General features: G+C 39.4%; 1 protein-coding gene across 11 annotated transcripts in view; it reads right to left on the reverse strand.

The window, feature by feature from the left end:
* Window positions 1–22847, reverse strand: part of lpp (LIM domain containing preferred translocation partner in lipoma) — a 515529-nt gene that overhangs the window by 169526 nt on the left and 323156 nt on the right. For 10 of the 11 annotated variants that reach the window (XR_009804541.1, XR_009804542.1, XM_061888695.1 and 7 more), the window contains one exon: window positions 13182–13271. The exons of the other annotated variant lie outside the window; for it this stretch is intronic. Coding sequence is in view for 8 of the 10 variants with exons in the window: in XM_061888695.1 (XP_061744679.1) it covers window positions 13182–13271 (90 nt within the window). In the remaining 2 variants the exon portion in view is untranslated. The remainder of the gene's footprint in view (window positions 1–13181; window positions 13272–22847) is intronic. 11 annotated transcript variants of the gene reach the window in all.

Here is a 22847-nt window from a genome sequence, read left to right on the forward strand (position 1 = left end):
CTAGTCACTTAAAAATATTAAAATAATTAAATGTTGGCAATATTGTAATAATAATTGGAATTTACTTGGCAAAATGATGACTAAAGTCATAATTTTACTGAAAAGAGTCACTATTTTATATGAACAGCAAAAAAATTGCTCATTAATTAATCATTAATCATTTATAATATCATATATTTGAATGAATATAATCAAACATTAGTAACTTAGTTTTTAACTTGTAATATTCAGCAGTTGATTTATCTTTGGTCACTTAAAAATAATTAAATGTTGCCAATATTGTAATAATAATCGGAATTTACTTGGCAAAATGATGACAAAAGTCATAATTTTACTGAAAAAAATGTCACTCTTTTACATGAACTACAAAAAAATTGGCAATCATTAATTAAAAATGTATCATTTATAATTTCATATATTTGAAATGAATATAATAGAAATGTTGGCAATTTTATGAAAAGAGTCGTCATTTTACTCGACAAAATTCACAATTTATGAGAAAACTTAAATGTTGGCAATATCATAACAATAATCGGAATTTAATTGGTAAAACTATGGCCAAATTTTCAATTATTCTTTAAAAAATTCGCTTTTTTACATGAACAAAAAAAAAATTGTCAATCATTAATAAATCATTAATCATTTATAATATCATATATTTGAAATGAATATAATAAAAAATTATAATTTAGTTTTTAACTTGTAATATTCAGCAGTTAATTTATTTCCAGTCACTTAAAATGTTGGCAATTTTATGAAAAGAGTCATAATTTTTTTGACACAAGTCACAATTTTATGAGGAAAAACTTAAATGTTGCAATATTATAACAATAATCGGAATTTAATTGGTAAAACTATGGCAAAATCTTCAATTTTTTTTTTAAAAAAGTCACTATTTTACATGAACAACAAAAAAATTGTCAATCATTAATAAATCATTAATCATTTATAATATCATATATTTGAAATGAATATAGTAAAAAATTATAATTTAGTTTTTAACTTGTAATATTCAGCAGTTAATTTATTTCCAGTCACTTAAAATGTTGGCAATTTTATGAAAAGAGTCATAATTTTTTTGACACAAGTCACAATTTTATGAGAAAACTTAAATGTTGGCAATATTATAACAATAATCGGAATTTAATTGGTAAAACTATGGCAAAATCTTCAATTATTTTTTTAAAAAGTCACTATTTTACATGACAACAAAAAATTGTCAATCATTAATAAATCATTAATCATTTATAATATCATATATTTGAAATGAATATAATAAAAAATTATAATTTAGTTTTTAACTTGTAATATTCAGCAGTTAATTTATTCCAGTCACTTAAAATGTTGGCAATTTTATGAAAAGAGTCATAATTTTTTTGACACAAGTCACAATTTTATGAGAAAACTTAAATGTTGGCAATATTATAACAATAATCGGAATTTAATTGGTAAAACTATGCAAAATCTTCAATTACTTTTTTAAAAAAGTCACTATTTTACTATGAACAACAAAAAAATTGCCAAACATTAATTAATCATTAATCATTTATAATATATATTTGAAATGAATATAATAAAAAATGTGTAAGTTAGTTTTTAACATGTCGGTTAATTTATTTCCAGTCATTTAAAAATGTTGGCAATTTTATGAAAAGAGTCATTTTACTCGACAAAAGTACAATTTTATGAGAAAACTTAAATGTTGGCAAAATTATAATAATAATCGGAATTTACCCTGCAAATTAGGGCAAAGGTCATCAATTTACTTAAAAAATGTCACTATTCTACAAAAAATTGGAAATATTGTGATTAAAGTCGGAATTTTATACGTCACCATTTTGCATTAAAAAGTAATAATTTTATGAGAAAATATTGCAATATTACAGAAACGGAAAGAATATGAGAAATTGTTCCCAATTTTAAAGGAAGAAAGTCGACACATTGTGAGAAAAAGACTACTTATAGTAATTTTTTTTGTTTGTAATTGTTTTTTAATCATCGTTATTTACTTCAAATTATTACAGTATGTCTCTATATACATATTTATATCATTTAAAAAAAAAATAAAAGCATTTTGGCCAAAGAGGGCGCACTTCAATTTCTTACACACACTTGTTATTTCATATGTTGACCAGAGGGGGAGCACTTTTAAAAGCAACACACAGAGATGAGACATTGTCTATTAGATGCAATGTCATTGGGACCATCATTTATGTCATCACTTCTTCACACCTCCTCATATGCAAGATACTTTTCCTTCTTCATGTCTCAAGAAGGCTAGAAATACAAAAACACACACACACACACACACACACACACAAAGTTCCCCCTCAGCCCTTCACCGAAGTGAACCCTCATCCGGGGCTCTAATTCACAGCGACTTTGCAAACAACTTTGGCGTGAAATTTCAGCGAGGACTCTCAAGAAAGCCTTCTGACACATTAGAAAAGATTAGGAGCGACTATGCCAGCCTTGGGGGGGCCTCCGCTAAAACTGTTAACTTTGCATTTCAATCACTAGGGTGGAGGAGTCCTTTTTTTTTTAAGCAAGCTTTAGGAAAAACCCCAAAGTGAGGAAGAAGCAGCTCTGCATCTAATCCAAGGTGTCAAAGTGCTTTTCACTGAGGGCCACATGGCAGTCATGTTTGGCCCCAGAGGGGCCGCGTCTAACAGTGAAAACTATTATTAAATCATTTTTATTAGTACATTTTTTTAAAGTAAAATGCAAAAAAATATGTTAAATTGCAATAATTTCACCACAAAATGTAGTGTATATTACTGTAAATGTAGAAACAGTTACTGCTGTTTTTATGGTAAAAAAAAAAAAAGGCAGTTTAGTTGCCAACATTTTACTGCAAAATGTACATTTGTTTTTTTTTACCGTAAATAAAAAAAAGGCAATTTTACAGTAAAATTTTGCAACCTGAGCTGCCATTTAATTTTTTTATTTTATTTAAGCAAGCTTTAGGAAAAACCCTCAAAGTGAGGAAGAAGCAGCTCTGCATCTAATCCAGAGGTGTCAAAGTGCTTTTCACTGAGGGCCACATGGCAGTCATGTTTGGCCCCAGAGGGCCGCTTCTAACAGTGAAAACTATTATTAAAAAATTTTTTTTTGTGTATTTTTTTTTTTTAATTAAAATCCCCCCCAAAAAATGGTAAATTGCAATAACCTCACCACAAAATGTAGTGTATATTACTGTAGATGGAAAAACAGCACTGCTATTTTTATGGTAAAAAAAAAAAAAAAAAGGCAGTTTAGTTGCCAAAATTTTACTGCAAAATGTACATTTGTTTTTTGATCGGGAGTTAAAAAAATGCAATTTTACAGTAAAATGTTGGCACCTGAGCTGCCATTTTTTTTTTTTTTTTAATTTAAGCAAGCTTTAGGAAAAACCTCCAAAGTGAGGAAGAAGCAGCTCTGCATCTAATCCAAGGTGTCAAAGTGCTTTTCACTGAGGGCCACATGGCAGTCATGTTTGGCCCCAGAGGGCCGCTTCTAACAGTGAAAACTATTATTAAAAAATTTTTTTTTAGTAGATTTAAAAAAAAAAAAAAAATCCCCCCCAAAAAATGGTAAATTGCAATAACCAAACCACAAAATGTAGTGTATATTACTGTAAATGGAAAAAACAGCACTGCTGTTTTTATGGTAAAAAAAAAAAAAAGGCAGTTTGGTTGCCAAAATTTTGCTGCAAAACGTACATTTGTTTTTTGACCGTAAGTTAAAAAAAAAAATGCAATTTTACAGTAAAATGTTGGCACCTGAGCTGCCATTTTTTTTTTTATTTAAGCAAGCTTTAGGAAAAAACCCCAAAGTGAGGAAGAAGCTGCTCTGCATCTAATCCAAGGTGTCAAAGTGCTTTTCACTGAGGGCCACATGGCAGTCATGTTTGGCCCCAGAGGCCCAATTCTAACAGTGAAAACTATTATTAAAACATTTTTTTTAGTAGATTTTTTTTTAAAAAATTAAAATCCCCCCCCCAAAAAATGGTAAATTGCAATAACCTCACCACAAAATGTAGTGTATATTACTGTAGATGGAAAAACAGCACTGCTGTCTTTATGGTAAAAAAAAAAAAAGGCAGTTTAGTTGCCAAAATTTTGCTGCAAAACGTACATTTGTTTTTTGACCGTAAGTAAAAAAAAAATGCAATTTTACAGTAAAATGTTGGCACCTGAGCTGCCTTTTTTTTTTAAATTTAAGCAAGCTTTAGGAAAAACCTCCAAAGTGAGGAAGAAGCAGCTCTGCATCTAATCCAAGGTGTCAAAGTGCTTTTCACTGAGGGCCACATGGCAGTCATGTTTGGCCCCAGAGGGCCGCATCTAACAGTGAAAACTATTATTAAAAAAAATTTTTTAGTAGATTTAAAAAAAAAAATTAAAATCCCCCCCAAAAAATGGTAAATTGCAATAACCAAACCACAAAATGTAGTGTATATTACTGTAAATGGAAAAACAGCACTGCTGTTTTTATGGTAAAAAAAAAAAAAGGCAGTTTGGTTGCCAAAATTTTGCTGCAAAACGTACATTTGTTTTTTGACCGTAAGTTAAAAAAAAAAATGCAATTTTACAGTAAAATGTTGGCACCTGAGCTGCCATTTTTTTTTTTATTCAAGCAAGCTTTAGGAAAAACCCCCAAAGTGAGGAAGAAGCTGCTCTGCATCTAATCCAAGGTGTCAAAGTGCTTTTCACTGAGGGCCACATGGCAGTCATGTTTGGCCCCAGAGGCCCAATTCTAACAGTGAAAACTATTATTAAAACATTTTTTTTAGTAGATTTTTTTTTTTAAAATTAAAATCCCCCCCCCAAAAAATGGTAAATTGCAATAACCTCACCACAAAATGTAGTGTATATTACTGTAGATGGAAAAACAGCACTGCTGTCTTTATGGTAAAAAAAAAAAAGGCAGTTTAGTTGCCAAAATTTTGCTGCAAAACGTACATTTGTTTTTTGACCGTAAGTAAAAAAAAAATGCAATTTTACAGTAAAATGTTGGCACCTGAGCTGCCATTTTTTTTAAATTTAAGCAAGCTTTAGGAAAAACCTCCAAAGTGAGGAAGAAGCAGCTCTGCATCTAATCCAAGGTGTCAAAGTGCTTTTCACTGAGGGCCACATGGCAGTCATGTTTGGCCCCAGAGGGCCGCATCTAACAGTGAAAACTATTATTAAAAAAAATTTTTTAGTAGATTTAAAAAAAAAAATTAAAATCCCCCCCAAAAAATGGTAAATTGCAATAATTTCACCACAAAATGTAGTGTATATTACTGTAGATGGAAAAACAGTACTTCTGCTTTTATGGTAAAAAAAAAAAAGGCAGTTTAGTTGCGAACATTTTACTGCAAAATGTACATTTGTTTTTTTACCGTAAATAAAAAAAAATTGTAATTTTACAGTAAAATTTTGGCACCTGAGCTGCCTTTTTTTTTTTAAATTTAAGCAAGCTTTAGGAAAAACCCTCAAAGTGAGGAAGAAGCAGCTCCGCATCTAATCCAAGGTGTCAAAGTGCTTTCCACTGAGGGCCACATGGCAGTCATGTTTGGCCCCACAGTCAATACTATTATTACACCAATTTTTATTAGTAGATTTTTTTTAAAGTAAAATGCAAAAAAAAATATGGTAAATTGCAATAATCTCACCTCAAAATGTAGTGTAATTTGTTTATTTTTTTCAAACGTTTCTTTCTATTGAAAACAAGTTTTTTTATTTTAATTTAAACGTTTTTTTATTGACATTTATTTTATTAATTCAAATAATATATTTTAAATAAAAATAATAATTTGAAATCTATTTCTTGATGAAAAAAAAAACGTTTTTTGTGATGAAGTACTAGTGTGCATACTTTTCTACCTCCTTATTTAATCTGTTTCATTTTTTTTTCAATCTGCGATTCGTTTTTTTCGTTTAATTTTTTTTTTTTATTAAAAAATATCTGTAATTAAATGAAAATATCCACATTCATTTCATTTATTCATTAATGTGTTAAATCTATTTTCAAATTTAAATAGATTTTTTCAGTGAAAAAAAAAGGTTTTGATGTTTTTGGTGCTGAAGTACTACAGCTTGCATCCTTTTTTCTATGTCCAATGAAATCTGTTTAGTTTTTTCAAATGATTTCATTTTCCTTTGTAATGAAAAACCCGACCATTACCATAATTAAAAAATAAAAAAAACGAGCTATTACGGTTTTTGGTAAAAGAAATGAATAATGAAGGCCTAAGTGTCTGGATTATGTAATGTTAAAAAACACCATTAAGTAGGCCCTGAGTGCTGTTGTAAGCAATTGGGGGAATAAAAATGTTTGCTAATTCATCTTTTAGGCTCTCACAGCATCCTGTGATGCACCTGTGCCCTCCCCCCCGCCCTTTATACACCCCCATCAGCTGCCAGCACAACAACGTCGTCGATGAGGAGTAATTTGCGACGACGGCAGTGGCCTGTTGGCGGTGTTTGTCATGTAAAGATGTACTTCCTGCGGTGGCTTCATCAAAGACAAAGGGATGCACGTTATTTGACTAACAATCTTTGACACGACACATTGAGCGAACATCCAACCCCCCCCACCCCATCACCCCCCCAACCGCACATCAAAACTGCCGACTGGACCTTGAGCAAACACCACAATCAGGAGGGACCAGCGGCGGCGTTTACGTTAAAACACCTGTGATTACTTCACGTCACGTCACATCGTCTAGCCTGTGACATCACTTCCTCACGCCCATGACGCCAGCGGCAGGTGGGAAAATGATTTTATTTTTAAATAAATACTCATAGTAGTACTCAAGGACTCATATATACATGCATACATATTTATATATACACATACATATATTTACACACATACATATATACACATACATACATACATACAAATACACACATATATACATGTATACACATATGTATACATACATACATACATATATTTATATATACATACATACATATATATACATATATATACATACATATATATACACACATACATATATACACATATACAGTATACATACATACATATACATACAAACACATATACACACATATATACATGTATACACATATGTATACATACATACATATATTCATATATACATACATACATACATATATACATATATATATACATACATATATATACACACATACATATATGTACACACATACATATATACACATACATACATATACATACAAATACATACATATACATACAAATACATATACACACATATATACATATATACACACATATATACATGTATAGACATATTTATACATACATACATATATACACATACATATATTTATATATACATACATACATATAAATGTACATATATATATATTTATATATACATACATACATATATATGTACATATATATATACATACATATATATACACACATACATATATGTACACACATACATATATACACATACATACATACATATACATACAAATACATATACACACATATACATGTATACACATATGTATACATACATATATTCATATATACATACATACATACATATATACATATATATATATACATACATATATATACACACATACATATATGTACACACATACATATATACACATACATACATATACATACAAATACATACATATACATACAAATACATATACACACATATATACATATATACACACATATATACATGTATAGACATATTTATACATACATACATATATACACATACATATATTTATATATACATACATACATATATATGTACATATATATATTTATATATACACACATACATATATGTACACACATACATATATACACATACATACATATACATACAAATACATACATATACATACAAATACATATACACACATATATACATATATACACACATATATACATGTATAGACATATTTATACATACATACATATATACACATACATATATTTATATATACATACATACATATATATGTACATATATATATTTATATATACATACATACATATATATGTACATATATATATACATACATATATATACACACATACATATATGTACACACATACATATATACACATACATACATACATATACATACAAATACATATACACACATATACATGTATACACATATGTATACATACATACATATATTTATATATACATACATACATATATATACATACATATATATACACACATACATATATGTACACACATACATATATACACATACATACATACATACATACACTACCGTTCAAAACTTTGGGGTCACATTGAAATGTCCTTATTTTTGAAGGAAAAGCACTGTACTTTTCAATGACGATAACTTTAAACAAGTCTTAACTTTAAAGAAATACACTCTATACATTGCTAATGTGATAAATGACTATTCTAGCTGCAAATGTCTGGTTTTTGGTGCAATATCTACATAGGTGTATAGAGGCCCATTTCCAGCAACTATCACTGCAGTGTTCTAATGGTACAATGTGTTTGCTCATTGACTCAGAAGGCTAATTGATGATTAGAAATCCCTTGTGCAATCATGTTCACATATCTGAAAACAGTTTAGCTCGTTACAGAAGCTACAAAACTGACCTTCCTGTGAGCAGATTCAGTTTCTTGAGCATCACATTTGTGGGGTCAATTAAATGCTCAAAATGGCCAGAAAGAGAGAACTTTCATCTGAAACGCGACAGTCTATTCTTGTTTTTAGAAATTAAGGCTATTCCATGTGAGAAATTGCTAAGAAATTGAAGATTTCCTACAACGGTGTGTACTACTCCCTTCAGAGGACAGCACAAACAGGCTCTAACCAGAGTAGAAAAAGAAGTGGGAGGCCGCGTTGCACAACTGAGCAAGAAGATAAGTACATTAGAGTCTCTAGTTTGAGAAACAGACGCCTCACAGGTCCCCAACTGGCTTCTTCATTAAACAGTACCCGCAAAACACCAGTGTCAACATCTACAGTGAAGAGGCGGCTGCAGGATTCTGGGCTTCAGAGCAGAGTGGCAAAGAAAAAGCCATATCTGAGACTGGCCAATAAAAGAAAAATATTAAGATGGGCAAAAGAAGACAGACATTAGCCAGAGGAAGACTGGAAACAAGTGTTGTGGACGGATTAATCCAAGTTTGAGGTGTTTGGATCACAAAGAAGGTAACGTGTGGAGTTCCCCAGGGTTCGGTCCTTGGCCCTGTACTCTTCAGCATCTACATGCTGCCGCTAGGTGACGTCATACGCAAATACGGTATTAGCTTTCACTGTTATGCTGATGACACCCAACTCTACATGCCCCTAAAGCTGACCAACACGCCGGACTGTAGTCAGTTGGAAGCGTGTCTTAATGAAATTAAACAATGGATGTCCGCTAACTTTTTGCAACTTAATGCCAAAAAAACGGAAATGCTGATTATCGGTCCTGCTAGACACCGACCTCTATTTAATAATACAACTTTAACATTTGACAACCAAATAATAAAACAAGGTGACTCTGTAAAAAATCTGGGTATTATCTTCGACCCAACTCTCTCCTTTGAGTCACACATTAAAAGCGTTACTAAAACGGCCTTCTTTCATCTCCGTAATATCGCTAAAATTCGCTCCATTTTGTCCACTAAAGACGCCGAGATCATTATCCATGCGTTTGTTACGTCTCGTCTCGATTACTGTAACGTATTATTTTCGGGTCTCCCCATGTCTAGCATTAAAAGATTACAGTTGGTACAAAATGCGGCTGCTAGACTTTTGACAAGAACAAGAAAGTTTGATCACATTACACCTGTACTGTATATACCTTTATATACATATATACATACATATATACCTGTACTGGCTCACCTGCACTGGCTTCCTGTGCACTTAAGATGTGACTTTAAGGTTTTACTACTTACGTATAAAATACTACACGGTCTAGCTCCAGCCTATCTTGCCGATTGTATTGTACCATATGTCCCGGCAAGAAATCTGCGTTCAAAAGACTCCGGCTTATTAGTGATTCCTAGAGCCCAAAAAAAGTCTGCGGGCTATAGAGCGTTTTCCGTTCGGGCTCCAGTACTCTGGAATGCCCTCCCGGTAACAGTTCGAGATGCTACCTCAGTAGAAGCATTTAAGTCTCATCTTAAAACTCATCTGTATACTCTAGCCTTTAAATAGACCTCCTTTTTAGACCAGTTGATCTGCCGCTTCTTTTCTTTCTCCTATGTCCCCCCCTCCCTTGTGGAGGGGGTCCGGTCCGATGACCATGGATGAAGTACTGACTGTCCAGAGTCGAGACCCAGGATGGACCGCTCGCCGGGACCCAGGATGGACCGCTCGCCTGTATCGGTTGGGGACATCTCTACGCTGCTGATCCGCTTGAGATGGTTTCCTGTGGACGGGACTCTCACTGCTGTCTTGGAGCCACTATGGATTGAACTTTCACAGTATCATGTTAGACCCGCTCGACATCCATTGCTTTCGGTCCCCTAGAGGGGGGGGGGTTGCCCACATCTGAGGTCCTCTCCAAGGTTTCTCATAGTCAGCATTGTCACTGGCGTCCCACTGGATGTGAATTCTCCCTGCCCACTGGGTGTGAGTTTTCCTTGCCCTTTTGTGGGTTCTTCCGAGGATGTTGTAGTCGTAAGGATTTGTGCAGTCCTTTGAGACATTTGTGATTTGGGGCTATATAAATAAACATTGATTGATTGATTGATTGAAAGAAGAACGTTTGTGAGACGCAGAACAACTGAAAAGATGCTGGAAGAATGCCTAACGCCATCTGTTAAGCATAGTGGAGGTAATGTGATGGTCTGGGGTTGCTTTGGTGCTGGTAAGGTGGGAGATTTGTAGAGGGTAAAACGGATTCTGAATAAGGAAGGCTATCACTCCATTTTGCAATGCCATGGCATACCCAGTGGACAGCGCTTGATTGGATCCAATTTCATCTTACAACAGAATAATGACCCAAAACACACCTCCAAATTGTGCAAGAACTATTTAGAGAAGAAGCAGGCAGCTGGTATTCTATCGGTAATGGAGTGGCCAGCGCAGTCACCAGATCTGCACCCCATTGAGCTGTTGTGGGAGCAGCTTGACCGTATGGTACGCAAGAAGTGGCCATCCAACCAATCCAACTTGTGGGAGCTGCTTCTAGAAGCGTGGGGTGCAATTTCTCCAGATTACCTCAACAAATTAACAGCGAGAATGCCAAAGGTCTGCAATGCTGTAATTGCTGCAAATGGAGGATTCTTTGACAAAAGCAAAGTTTGATGTAAAAAAAATCTTATTTCAAATACAAATCATTATTTCTAACCTTGTCAATGTGTTGACTCTATTTTCTATTAATTTCACAACATATGGTGGTAAATAAGTGACTTTTCATGGAAAACACCAAATTGTTTGGGTGACCCCAAACTTTTGAACGGTAGTGTACATATACATACAAATACATATACACATATATATACACACATATATACATGTATAGACATATTTATACATACATACATACATATATATACACACATACATATATGTACACACATACATACATACATACACATACAAATACATATTCACACATATATACATACATATATTTATTTATATATACATACATACATACATATATATACATATATATATATATATATATATAAACATACATATATATACACACATACATATATACACATACAAATACATATACACACATACATACATGTATACACATATGTATACATACATACATATATTTATATATACATACAGTACATACATATATATGTACATATATATACATACATATATATGTACATATATATACATACATATACATACACACATACATATATGTACACACATACATATATACACACACATACATACATATACATACAAATACATATACACACATATATACATGTATACACATATGTATACATACATACATATATACACATACATATATATATAAACACATATATACTGTATGCATATAAAAACACACATATATATATATAGATATATATATACACATATATATATATATATATATGTACACACACACACACACACACACACACACACACACACACACACACACACACACACTAGATTTTTATGAAAAACCAGGAAAGGTTACTATTAAAATAACAGAGGTACTATTTTCCCATTTACAGTAATGCACTGTAAAAACAGGTAACGTCGATTTTACTGTAAAATAGTAGCATCTCTGTCGCCAGAATTTTGCAATAAAAATAGTGGTGCTGTTTTTCTTTTTTCTTTTTTAAAAATGCACAAAAGAATTACAGTACTTATTTATGTTGAAAAAAAACAGGTTCAGGTCAGGACTCTGTGCAGGCCAGTCAAGTTCAGACTCTGTCATCCATGTCTTTATGGACCGTGCTTTGTGCGACGGTGCACATTCAGGTTGGAAGATAAAGGGGCCCTGCTCCAAACTGTTCCCACAAGGTTGGGAGCATGGAATTGTCCAAAATGTTTTGGCCTCCTGGAGCATTCAAAGTTCCTTTCACTGGAACTAAATGGGCCAAGTCCAACTCCTGAAAAACAACCCCACACCATAATTCCTCCTCCACCAAATTTCACACTCGGTATGTACCGTTCTCCTGGCAACCTCCAAACCCAGACTGGTGCATCAGATTGCCAGATGGCAAATCCACGACTGGACTGACAGCTTGATTTTATACACCGGGCCAAGTGACTAGGACACCTGGTTCTCAACATGTGGATCGGCGGCCAAATACTTTTGGCAATAAAGTGTATAGTCATACACGGCGGTACGAGGCGGGACGCCCAAAAATGGTTGGTGGAGAGGCGGAGCAGACGGGCCGACGGCGGGGCAGGGCATGCTGGAACCCTGCCCAAGATGGCGGCAAGGAGGCGGGGCATGCAGGGAACGACGCCGCCGAAATCTAAGTCAGGTGCGTGGATCGCGCACCGGCAGATAATCAACATATCTCCTCGCAGTGTATAAAAGGGGAGAAGGCGGAGAGATCGGGGCTGAAGGAGTTGGAGAGTCGGCAACAGTGACCGAGAAGCAAGAGCGAGCGAGACACGAGAGACGGAGACGCGGCCGACTAAAGAGCTGATCGGAAAGCGAGAGACAGAGAGCGAGCAGTGTGAGCGACGACGGCGCAAAAGACTGCCTTTATTGAAAAATAAGAGTCAAACCTGCTCAAAAGCCATGTCCTTCCTGGGTGGTCCATTGAACCCGTCCGACGACAGAAAGAGTCTGTCACATTTCACATTCCCGATTTCTGCCTTTAACAGAGCGACAGGTGATTAGACAAACACTTTCAGCTGTGTCATCCACTCACCTGTCGCCAACCTCGAAGCCGGTCCTGCCACACCCCGCTCCGCTGCAGGTGCGCAGGCCACGCCCACCACAGGCAGACTATTGACACATTTTGAACTTTGGAGGCAAAAGGTTTGGGGTTTGGGGTTTGGGGTCGCCCCCACCCTTAAAGGAGGTGACTTGGCAAAGCGTGTGCTTCGTTTTAGAGAGGAAACATCCTAACGAGTACACCCAAGTCCACTTTGTTGTGATTCTGCTGCTGTCTCACTGCCTGGATGAAATCAAAGCCTCCATACCGGCGAACACTAAACTTTCTCTGAGAGGTTCTGTTAGCTACCTTTGTAGAAGCTGCAGCTTAGTGGACTGTACCAAACACCGTCAGCTGCTTAGTGGACTGTACCAATCCTCATCAGGGTGTGTTGTTTTGGCTAAGTGCACTTCTGTGTTTGTTCATCATTGACTTCCCCTCACAATGCAGGACACCCGGGGTGTTGGGAGGTATTATTTGGAACAATTTTGTGGAGAGGCGAAGCCGGCGAACGAGCAGTGGGGCAGGCCACGCTGGAGCCCGGCCCAAGATGGCGGCAAGGAGGCGGAGACGACGACCGAGCGGAGAGGCGGGGCGCGCCGGTAGCCACGCCACAAGCGAGATCAGGTGCGTGACTCGCACACCGGGAGACAATTAACGTATCTCCTCTCAGCGTATAAAAGGGTTGAAGGAAGAGAGAACCAGGCAGAAGGAGGAGGAGAGCCCGCAGCAGTGCCTGAAGAGCAAGAGCGACAGAGAGCAGACGACGACGGCGGCGGCTGAAAAGCGACCGGCGAACGAGCAGTGGAGGAAGGAACTGAAAAGTGACCTGACCTACACTGGGGTTTATTGAAAAATAAACAAGAGTAAAACCTGCTCAAACATGTCCTTCCTTGATGGTCCGTGGAACCCGCACGACGACGGCAAGAGTCGTTCACAGGTTCCCTTGCAACCAAATATGGAAATAACACCGCCACCCGCTACCTTTGCCATGCTAACATTTTTTCGCTGGCGCCCCCACCTGGTCAACATTTACCCAAACTTTTCCATTTGTTCCAAGAGCAGAGTAGGGGGTCTCTGTGTTTACGTCCATGGGAACTGGTGTAACAACGGGACGATCATAGACCAACACTGTTCCCTGGACCTCGAGTACATGTCTAAGATGCCGGCCTTTTTTTACCAACCGTGATCCTCACGGCTGTTTACATCCCACAGTATCGCCGGGGACTTTAATAAGGCCAACTTAAAGACTGTACTGCCAAAGTTTTACCAAAATGTAGAGTGTGCTACTAGGGGAGCGAACACTCTAGCTCAGGTTTACACCAATATCAAGCGCGCATTCAAAGCCACAGCCCTCCCCCGTCTCGACCAATCAGACCATCCCCCCACAGAAACAGTCAGACCCACCTTAAAGACAATTACAACCCGGCCTGAAAATGCCCTGTCCGACCTACAGGACTCTTTCAGCTGTACAGACTGGGACTTGATTGAACACCAGGATCTGGAGACTCACACAGGAACGGCACTTGACTATATCGAGTTCTGCATTGGGAATGTGACCGGATATAAAATCATCCGGGTTTTCCCTAACCAGAAACTCTGGATGACCAGCCAGGTCCGTTCACTCGCCAGGGCCCGCGGCGCTGCTCTCAGGTCAGGTGACAGAGCTCTGTACAGGGTTGCTCGAGCTGGCCTGAAGAAAGGAAATTAAAAAAGCTAAGGCGGACCGCAGGATGAGTATAGAGTCCCACCTGTCCAACAACACCTCAAGAAAGATCTGGCGGGGCATACACCAACTTCAGAGGCAGTGATGAATCAACAGCAGACCTGAGTGCGCCGCAAGCACAGGAACCACATAGCTTCTTTGCTCGCTTCAAGACACCACAGCAGCACTCATCTGTTCCAGCCCTGCCCCCAGGCTCTCCAGGCTCCTGACAGTGAACCCCAGGGTTGCTGCTGGCCCAGACGGACTTCCTGGCAGGGTGCTCAGAGCATGCACCCACCAGCTCACCTCCAACTTTACCAGGATCTTCGATCTCTCCCTGGCCCAGGCAGTCATCCCATCCTGCCTGAAATCAGCAACAATAATACCGGTGCCGAAGAAGTCTCCCATTACCGGCCGGTGGCCCTCACCCCGGTAATCATGAAGTGCTTCAAACCCGTGTTCTACAGCACATCAAGGACTATCTCCCCCTAGTAGTTCGCATATGGGGCCAACAGATCCACTGAGGATGCTATCACTGTAGCTCTCCACTTTGCTCTCCACCGCCGGGAGCAACAGCAGAGTTACGTCCGGATGCTCTTTGTGGATTACAGTTCTGCCTTTAATACAATAATACCGGACATCCTCATTACAAAACTGAACACTCTCGCCCCCCTTCACTTGAGCTTGGATTAAGGACTTTCTCTGCAACCGGCCCCAGACTGTGCAACTCGGCCCTACCTCTCCTCCACCCGCATGTTGAATACAGGCTCCCAACAGGGCTGTGTGCTGAGCCCTCTCCTGTACTGCCTCCACACTTACGACTGCAGTCCGACCCACAACAACAACCTCATACTGAAGTTCGCGGACGACACTACGATGGTGGGACTCATCTCGAAGGGGGACGAAGGAGCCTACAGAAAGGAGGTCCGGAAGTCGGCAGACTGGTGCTCAGAGAACAACCTTGCTCTGAACACCAAGAAAACCAACGAGATAGTCATCGACTTCAGGAAACAGCACTGACCTAGCCCCTCTCTACATCAAGGGCGAGTGTGTGGAAAGGGTCCACACCTTCCAGTCTCTTGGCGTCCTTATCTCTGACAACATCTCCTGGTCAGAGAACACTAAGAAGGCTCAGTAGCGGCTGCACTTCTTGAGAGTCCTCAAGAAGTACAACCTGGACTCCAACCTGCTGCTGACCTTCTACCGCTCATCCGTCGGGAACCTGCTGACATGTCTGCATCCCAGCATGGTACGGCAGCTGCACCGTTACAGACAAGGAGAGGCTCCTGAGAGTGGCAAAGACAGCACAGGTTGCGCTCTCCCCCCTTCCCGACGGACATTTAAACCTCCCGCTGCCTCAGCACAGCTACCAACATTATCAAGGGTAGCTCTCACCCTGGCTTTGACCTGCCCCATTTAGGAAGGCACTACAGGGTCATCACTAAGAAGGCTCAGCGGCGGCTGCACTTCCTGAGAGTCCTCAAGAAGTACAACCTCGACTCCAACCTGCTGCTGACCTTCTACCGCTCATCCGTCGGGAACCTGCTGACATGTCTGCATCCCAGCATGGTACGGCAGCTGCACCGTTACAGACAAGGAGAGGCTCCTGAGAGTGGCAAAGACAGCACAGGTTGCGCTCTCCCCCCTTCCCGACGGACATTTAAACCTCCCGCTGCCTCAGCACAGCTACCAACATTATCAAGGGTAGCTCTCACCCTGGCTTTGACCTGCCCCATTTAGGAAGGCACTACAGGGTCATCACTAAGAAGGCTCAGCGGCGGCTGCACTTCCTGAGAGTCCTCAAGAAGTACAACCTCGACTCCAACCTGCTGCTGACCTTCTACCGCTCATCCGTCGGGAACCTGCTGACATGTCTGCATCCCAGCATGGTACGGCAGCTGCACCGTTACAGACAAGGAGAGGCTCCTGAGAGTGGCAAAGACAGCACAGGCTGCCCCTCTCCCCCCTCCCCGACGGACATTTCCACCTCCCGCTGCCTCAGCCGAGCTACCAACATTATCAAGGGCAGCTCTCACCCTGGCTTTGACCTGCCGCCCTCAAGAAGGCGCGACAGAGTCATCAGGTCTAAGACAGACTCAAGAACAGTTTTTTTTCCCTAAAGCCATAATAACCACGGTGAACTCTTCATAGGCACTGATTTTATAGTTTAGCACTTCTCGCTGTGGAGTTTTTACTTTCCACCCACAGTCTGGATGCTTCTATATATGTATATATATATATATACATATATATATATAATATTTAATATTTAAACAACACATTCAGAACATTCGCTCTCAGGACTGGACTGTGCACCTTACCTCATTTTGCACTATTTTTCTTTTCCTTCCTTCCTATGTTCTGCATATTTATAGACTGTCACACTGATACTGGAGTTGCTTTTGATCTCATTGTACCTGTGTGCAGGGACAACAAAAAGGCCTTCTCATTATAGTTTACATGTTAACTTTTATACAAACTACAAAAGCAGTGAAGTTGACAGGTTGTGTAAATGGTCAATTAAAAGAGAATACAATGATTTGCAAATGCTTTCCAACTTATGTTCTAGTGAATAGACTGAAAAGACAAGATATTTCATGTTCACACTGAGAGTCGTGGTTATTTCTTGCAAATATTAGCTTATTTTGAATTTGATGCTTGCAACAGGTTTCAAAAAACCTGGCACGAGTGGCAAAAAAGACTGACAAAGTTGAGGAATTCAACGATTCCTAAAGCCCAAAAAAAGTCTGCGAGCAATAGAGCGTTTTCCGTTGGGGCTCCAGTACTCTGGAATGCCCTCCCGGTAACAGTTCCAGATGCCACCTCAGTAGAAGCATTTAAGTCTCACCTTAAAACTCATCTGTATACTCTAGCCTTTAAATAGACCTCCTTTTTAGACCAGTTGATCTGCCGCATCTTTTCTTTTTCTCCTATGTCCCCCCCTCCCTTGTGGAGGGGGTCCGGTCCGATGACCATGGATGAAGTACTGGCTGTCCAGAGTCGAGACCCAGGATGGACCGCTCGTCGGGACCCAGGATGGACCGCTCGCCTGTATCGGTTGGGGACATCTCTACGCTGCTGATCCGCCTCCGCTTGAGATGGTTTCCTGTGGACGGGACTCTCGCTGCTGTCTTGGAGCCACTATGGATTGAACTTTCACAGTATCATGTTAGACCCGCTCGACATCCATTGCTTTCGGTCCCCTAGAGGGGTGGGGTTGCCCACTTCTGAGGTCCTCTCCAAGGTTTCTCATAGTCAGCATTGTCACTGGCGTCCCACTGGGTGTGAGTTTTCCTTGCCCTTTTGTGGGTTCTTCCGAGGATGTTGTAGTCGTAATGGTTTGTGCAGTCCTTTGAGACATTTGTGATTTAGGGCTATATAAATAAACATTGATTGATGAATGCTCATCAAACACTTATCTGGAACATCCCACAGGTGAACGGGCTAATTGAGAACAGGTGGAGCTTCCATGAAAAGCTCAATGGTTCACAAACGAGGACGGGGCGAGGGTCGCCACTTTGTCAACAAATGCCTGAGCAAATTGTTTAAGGACAACATTTCTCAACCAGCTATTGCAAGGAATTTAGGGGATTTCACCATCCACGCTCCGTAATATCATCAAAAGGTTCAGATAATCTGAAGAAGCCATGATATTACGCGCCTTCGACCCCTCAGGCCAGGGGTCGGGAACCTTTTTGGCTGAGAGAGCCAATAAGCCAAATATTTCAAAATGTATTTCTGTAAGAGCCATATGGTATTTTTTTTAACACTGAACACAACTAAACGCGTACATTTTTAAGTAAGACCAACATTTCTAGAGTATAATAGGTCTCTTTTTCTTTGTAATAACATTGTTATTCTGAAGCTAACTGTGGAGGGGGCGTGGCCTGCGGGCCTGCAGCGAACTGGGGCGTGCCAGGACAGGCCTCAAAATCAGCGACAGGTGCGTAGATGGTCCAGCTCGGCCTTGATATCTAATCACCTGTCGCTCTGTTATAAGCAGCGGCCAGGAGGAGAGACGGGGCTGGGGCTGGAGCCAGAGCGAGAACGAAAGAGAAAAATACAATTGCTGGAAAGCAACTGAGAGACATTGAAAAATAAAACAATATTGTAACCCTGAAACAGGCTCTCATGTCGGTGCTTGGTGGTCTGAAGAACCCCCAGAAGGGCAAGCCCCACACTAACCAATAATAAATAAATAACTTCTTACCATTACGCAACTTCTTGAACAGGTGCGGTAGAAAACGGATGGATGGAATAAGAATGCATGAGAATGTTTTATATTTTGAACGTTATTTTTAACACTGTGATTACAAGTGGAATCATTCATTACTTGTGCAGCCCTTTGAGACACTTGTGATTTAGGGCTATATAAATAAACATTGATTGATTACTTATCATGTTAAGCAATGTCAGCTCAGATTTATCCGAGAGCCAGATGCAGTCATCAAAAGAGCCACATCTGGCTCGCGAGCAATGGGTTCCCTACCCCTGCCTCAGGCGGTACTGCATCAGAAAGCGACATCGGTGTGTAAAGGATATCACCGCATGGAGTCAGGAACACTACAGAAAGCCACTGTCAGTAACTACAATTTGTCTCTAGCTCTGCAAGTGCAAGTTAAAACTCTACTATGCAAAGCCATTATCAAAAACAGGCGATACATGCTTTAAAATGTGATATCGGATATATCGGTATCAAAAAGTAAAATTTCTGACTTTTAAAAACGCTGCTGTACGGACGTAAGGAAGTACAGAGCAGTTGCGTTACCTGGTCATACTTGCCAACCCTCCCGATTTTCCCGGGAGACTCCCGAATTTCAGTGCCCCTACCGGAAATCTCCCGGGGCAACCATTTTTCCGGAATTTCTCCCGATTTCCACCCAGACAACAATATTGGGGGCGTGCCTTAAAGGCACTGCATTTGCGGGTCGGCCCAATCACATAATATCTACTACGGCTTTTCACACACACACACACACAAGTGAATGCAAGGCATACTTGGTCAACAGCCATACAGGTCACACTGAGGGTGTCAAGACTTGGACTAAGGCAGGGGTAGGGAACCTATGGCTCTCGAGCCAGATGTGGCTCTTTTGATGACTGCATCTGGCTCTCGGATAAATCTGAGCTGACATTGCTTAACATGATAAGTAATGAATAATTCCACTTGTAATAAGTGTTAAAAATAACGTTCAAAACATAAAACCTTCTCATGCATATTTAGTCCATCCATCCGTTTTCTACCGCAACTGTTCAAGAATTTGCGTTAATGGTAAGAAGTTATTTATTTATTATTGGTTAGTGTGGGGCTTGTCCTCCTGGGGGTTCTTCAGACCACCAAGCACCGACATGAGAGCCCGTTTCAGGGTTACACTATTGTTTTATTTTGCAATAAGTCTCTGAGTTGTTTTCCAGCAATTGTATTTTTCTCTTTCGTTCTCGCTCGCACTCTGGCTCCAGCCCCAACCCCGTCTCTCCTCCTGGCTGCTGCTTATAACAGAGCGACAGGTGATTAGATAACAAGGCTCAGGTGGGCCGTCTACGCAGCTCTCGCTGATTTCCAGGCCGGTCCTGGCATAGCCCAGTTCGCTGCAGGCCCGCGGGCCACGCCCCCTCCACAGTTAGCTTCAGAATAACAATGTTATTACAAAGAATAAGAGACCTATCATACTCTAAAAATGTTGGTCTTACTTAAAAATGCACACGTTTAGTTGTGTTCAGTGTTAAAAAAAAATATTATATGGCTCTTACGGAAATACATTTTAAAATAATTGGCTTTTTTGGCTCTCTCAGCCAAAAAGGTTCCCGACCCCTGGACTAAGGTGTGGTTTGTTTTCCTGTGGTGCAAATGGATTGGAACGGACATGGCGTGAAGGTAAGGACATCTTTTAATTTGAACTCGAAGAGTACAAACATAAGTACCACCATAATGACAACATTAAATACAGTAGTGTAGTAGACCTAAGTATTCATTAAGTACCACCATAATGACAACATTAAATACAGTAGTGTAGTAGACCTAAAAATTCATTAAGTACCACCATAATGACAACATTAAAATACAGTAGTGTAGTAGACCTAAGTATTCATTAAATACCACCATAATGACAACATTAAAATACAGTAGTGTAGTAAACCTAAGTATTCATTAAATACCACCATAATTACAACATTAAATACAGTAGTGTAGGAGACCTAAGTATTCATTAAGTACCACCATAATTACAACATTAAATACAGTAGTGTAGTAGACCTAAGTATTCATTAAGTACCACCATAATGACAACATTAAAGATAAAAATAATACACCTAAGTATAAACCAGGGGTGTCCAAACTTTTTCCACTTAGGGCCGCACACAGAAATATAAAGGCATGCAGGGGCCGTTTTGATATTTTTAATTTTCAAACCATAACAAAATATATGTAGTATTTTTTTTTTACCTTTAGGGCTCCCATAAAGGGTCTAAGTCACTAAAATGTTAAAAACAAGTCAAATTATTATTTGTTTTTTTTTTTAGTTTACTGAATTGCAATTTTAAATTTCGCGCAAAGTATCCTGTGACACGTATGATGACGCGGAATATAGCGGACATTTTGTTCTAGCCCCGATCCCAGCTATAAGTCGTCTGCTTTAATCGCATAATTCCACAGTATTCTGGACATCCGTGTTTGCAATTTGTTCAATGAATAATGGAGACGTCAAAGAAGAAAGCTGTAGGTGGGAAGCGGTGCATTGCGGCCGCCTTTAGCAACACAAACACAGCCGGTGTTTCATTGTTTACATTCCCTAAAGATGACGGTGAAGCTTTACTATGGAACAGAGCGGTCAAGCGAACATGGTTCCCTACCACATGTCAACCGGCAGGTTTCGGTGAGAAAATTGTGGTAATAAGTCGGCTCTTACCGTAGACATGAGCGGAGAGCTTGCGTCGTCCCTCGTGCACCTGTCGAAGAGGCAGCTACGGACTCTCTTGCCTCCTCCAACCGGCCGCCCCCAAACGTGGGATGCTTCCACCGTGGAGGAAGGGGAAAAACAAATCTCAACCTGGCCCCAACGGCTGCTTTCGCTTCGCCTCGTCGAGAAACGTGGCTTCCCTCAGAAACACTGGCGGTATCCACACCCCTTCGACTTTCAGGTACGACTATATACTCTCACTAAAACACTAGTAACACAATAAGCAGATAAGGGATTTTCCAGAATTATCCTAGTAAATTGATCTAATAACATCTGAATCGCTAACACTGTATAGTCTTTTTTTTCTTCTAGTCCTTCACTCTCACTTTCCTCATCCACAAATCTTTCATCCTCGCACAAATGAATGGGGAATTCGTCGCTTTCTCTGTCCGAATCGCTCTCGCTGGTGGTGGCCTTGATTGTAAACAATGTTCAGATGTGAGGAGCTCCACATCCCGTGACGTCACCCGCACATCGTCTGCTACTTCCGGTACAGGCAAGGCTTTTTTATTAGCGACCAAAAGTTGCCAAATTTATCGTCGATGTTCTCTACTAAATCCTTTCAGCAAAAATATAGCAATATCGCCAAATGATCAAGTATGACACATAGAATGGAGCTGCTATCCCCGTTTAAATAAGAACATCTCATTTCAGCAGGCCTTTAAGAGTTGGACTAGACGGGAATATCGACAAAAAAGCCATTATCGGACATCTCTATTTGCAACACATAAGGGGCGGCCAACTACACACATGTTCCCTAAATGTCAGCTGACCGGGTGGCGGTGGTGTTGGGTGGTGGGGTATAAAGGTCACGACCCCGCCGCCGTGCACTCTGGGAAGACCACCTAGGGAG

This window comes from Nerophis ophidion, linkage group LG26 (genome assembly GCF_033978795.1).
Source record: "Nerophis ophidion isolate RoL-2023_Sa linkage group LG26, RoL_Noph_v1.0, whole genome shotgun sequence".
Taxonomy (NCBI): domain Eukaryota; kingdom Metazoa; phylum Chordata; class Actinopteri; order Syngnathiformes; family Syngnathidae; genus Nerophis; species Nerophis ophidion.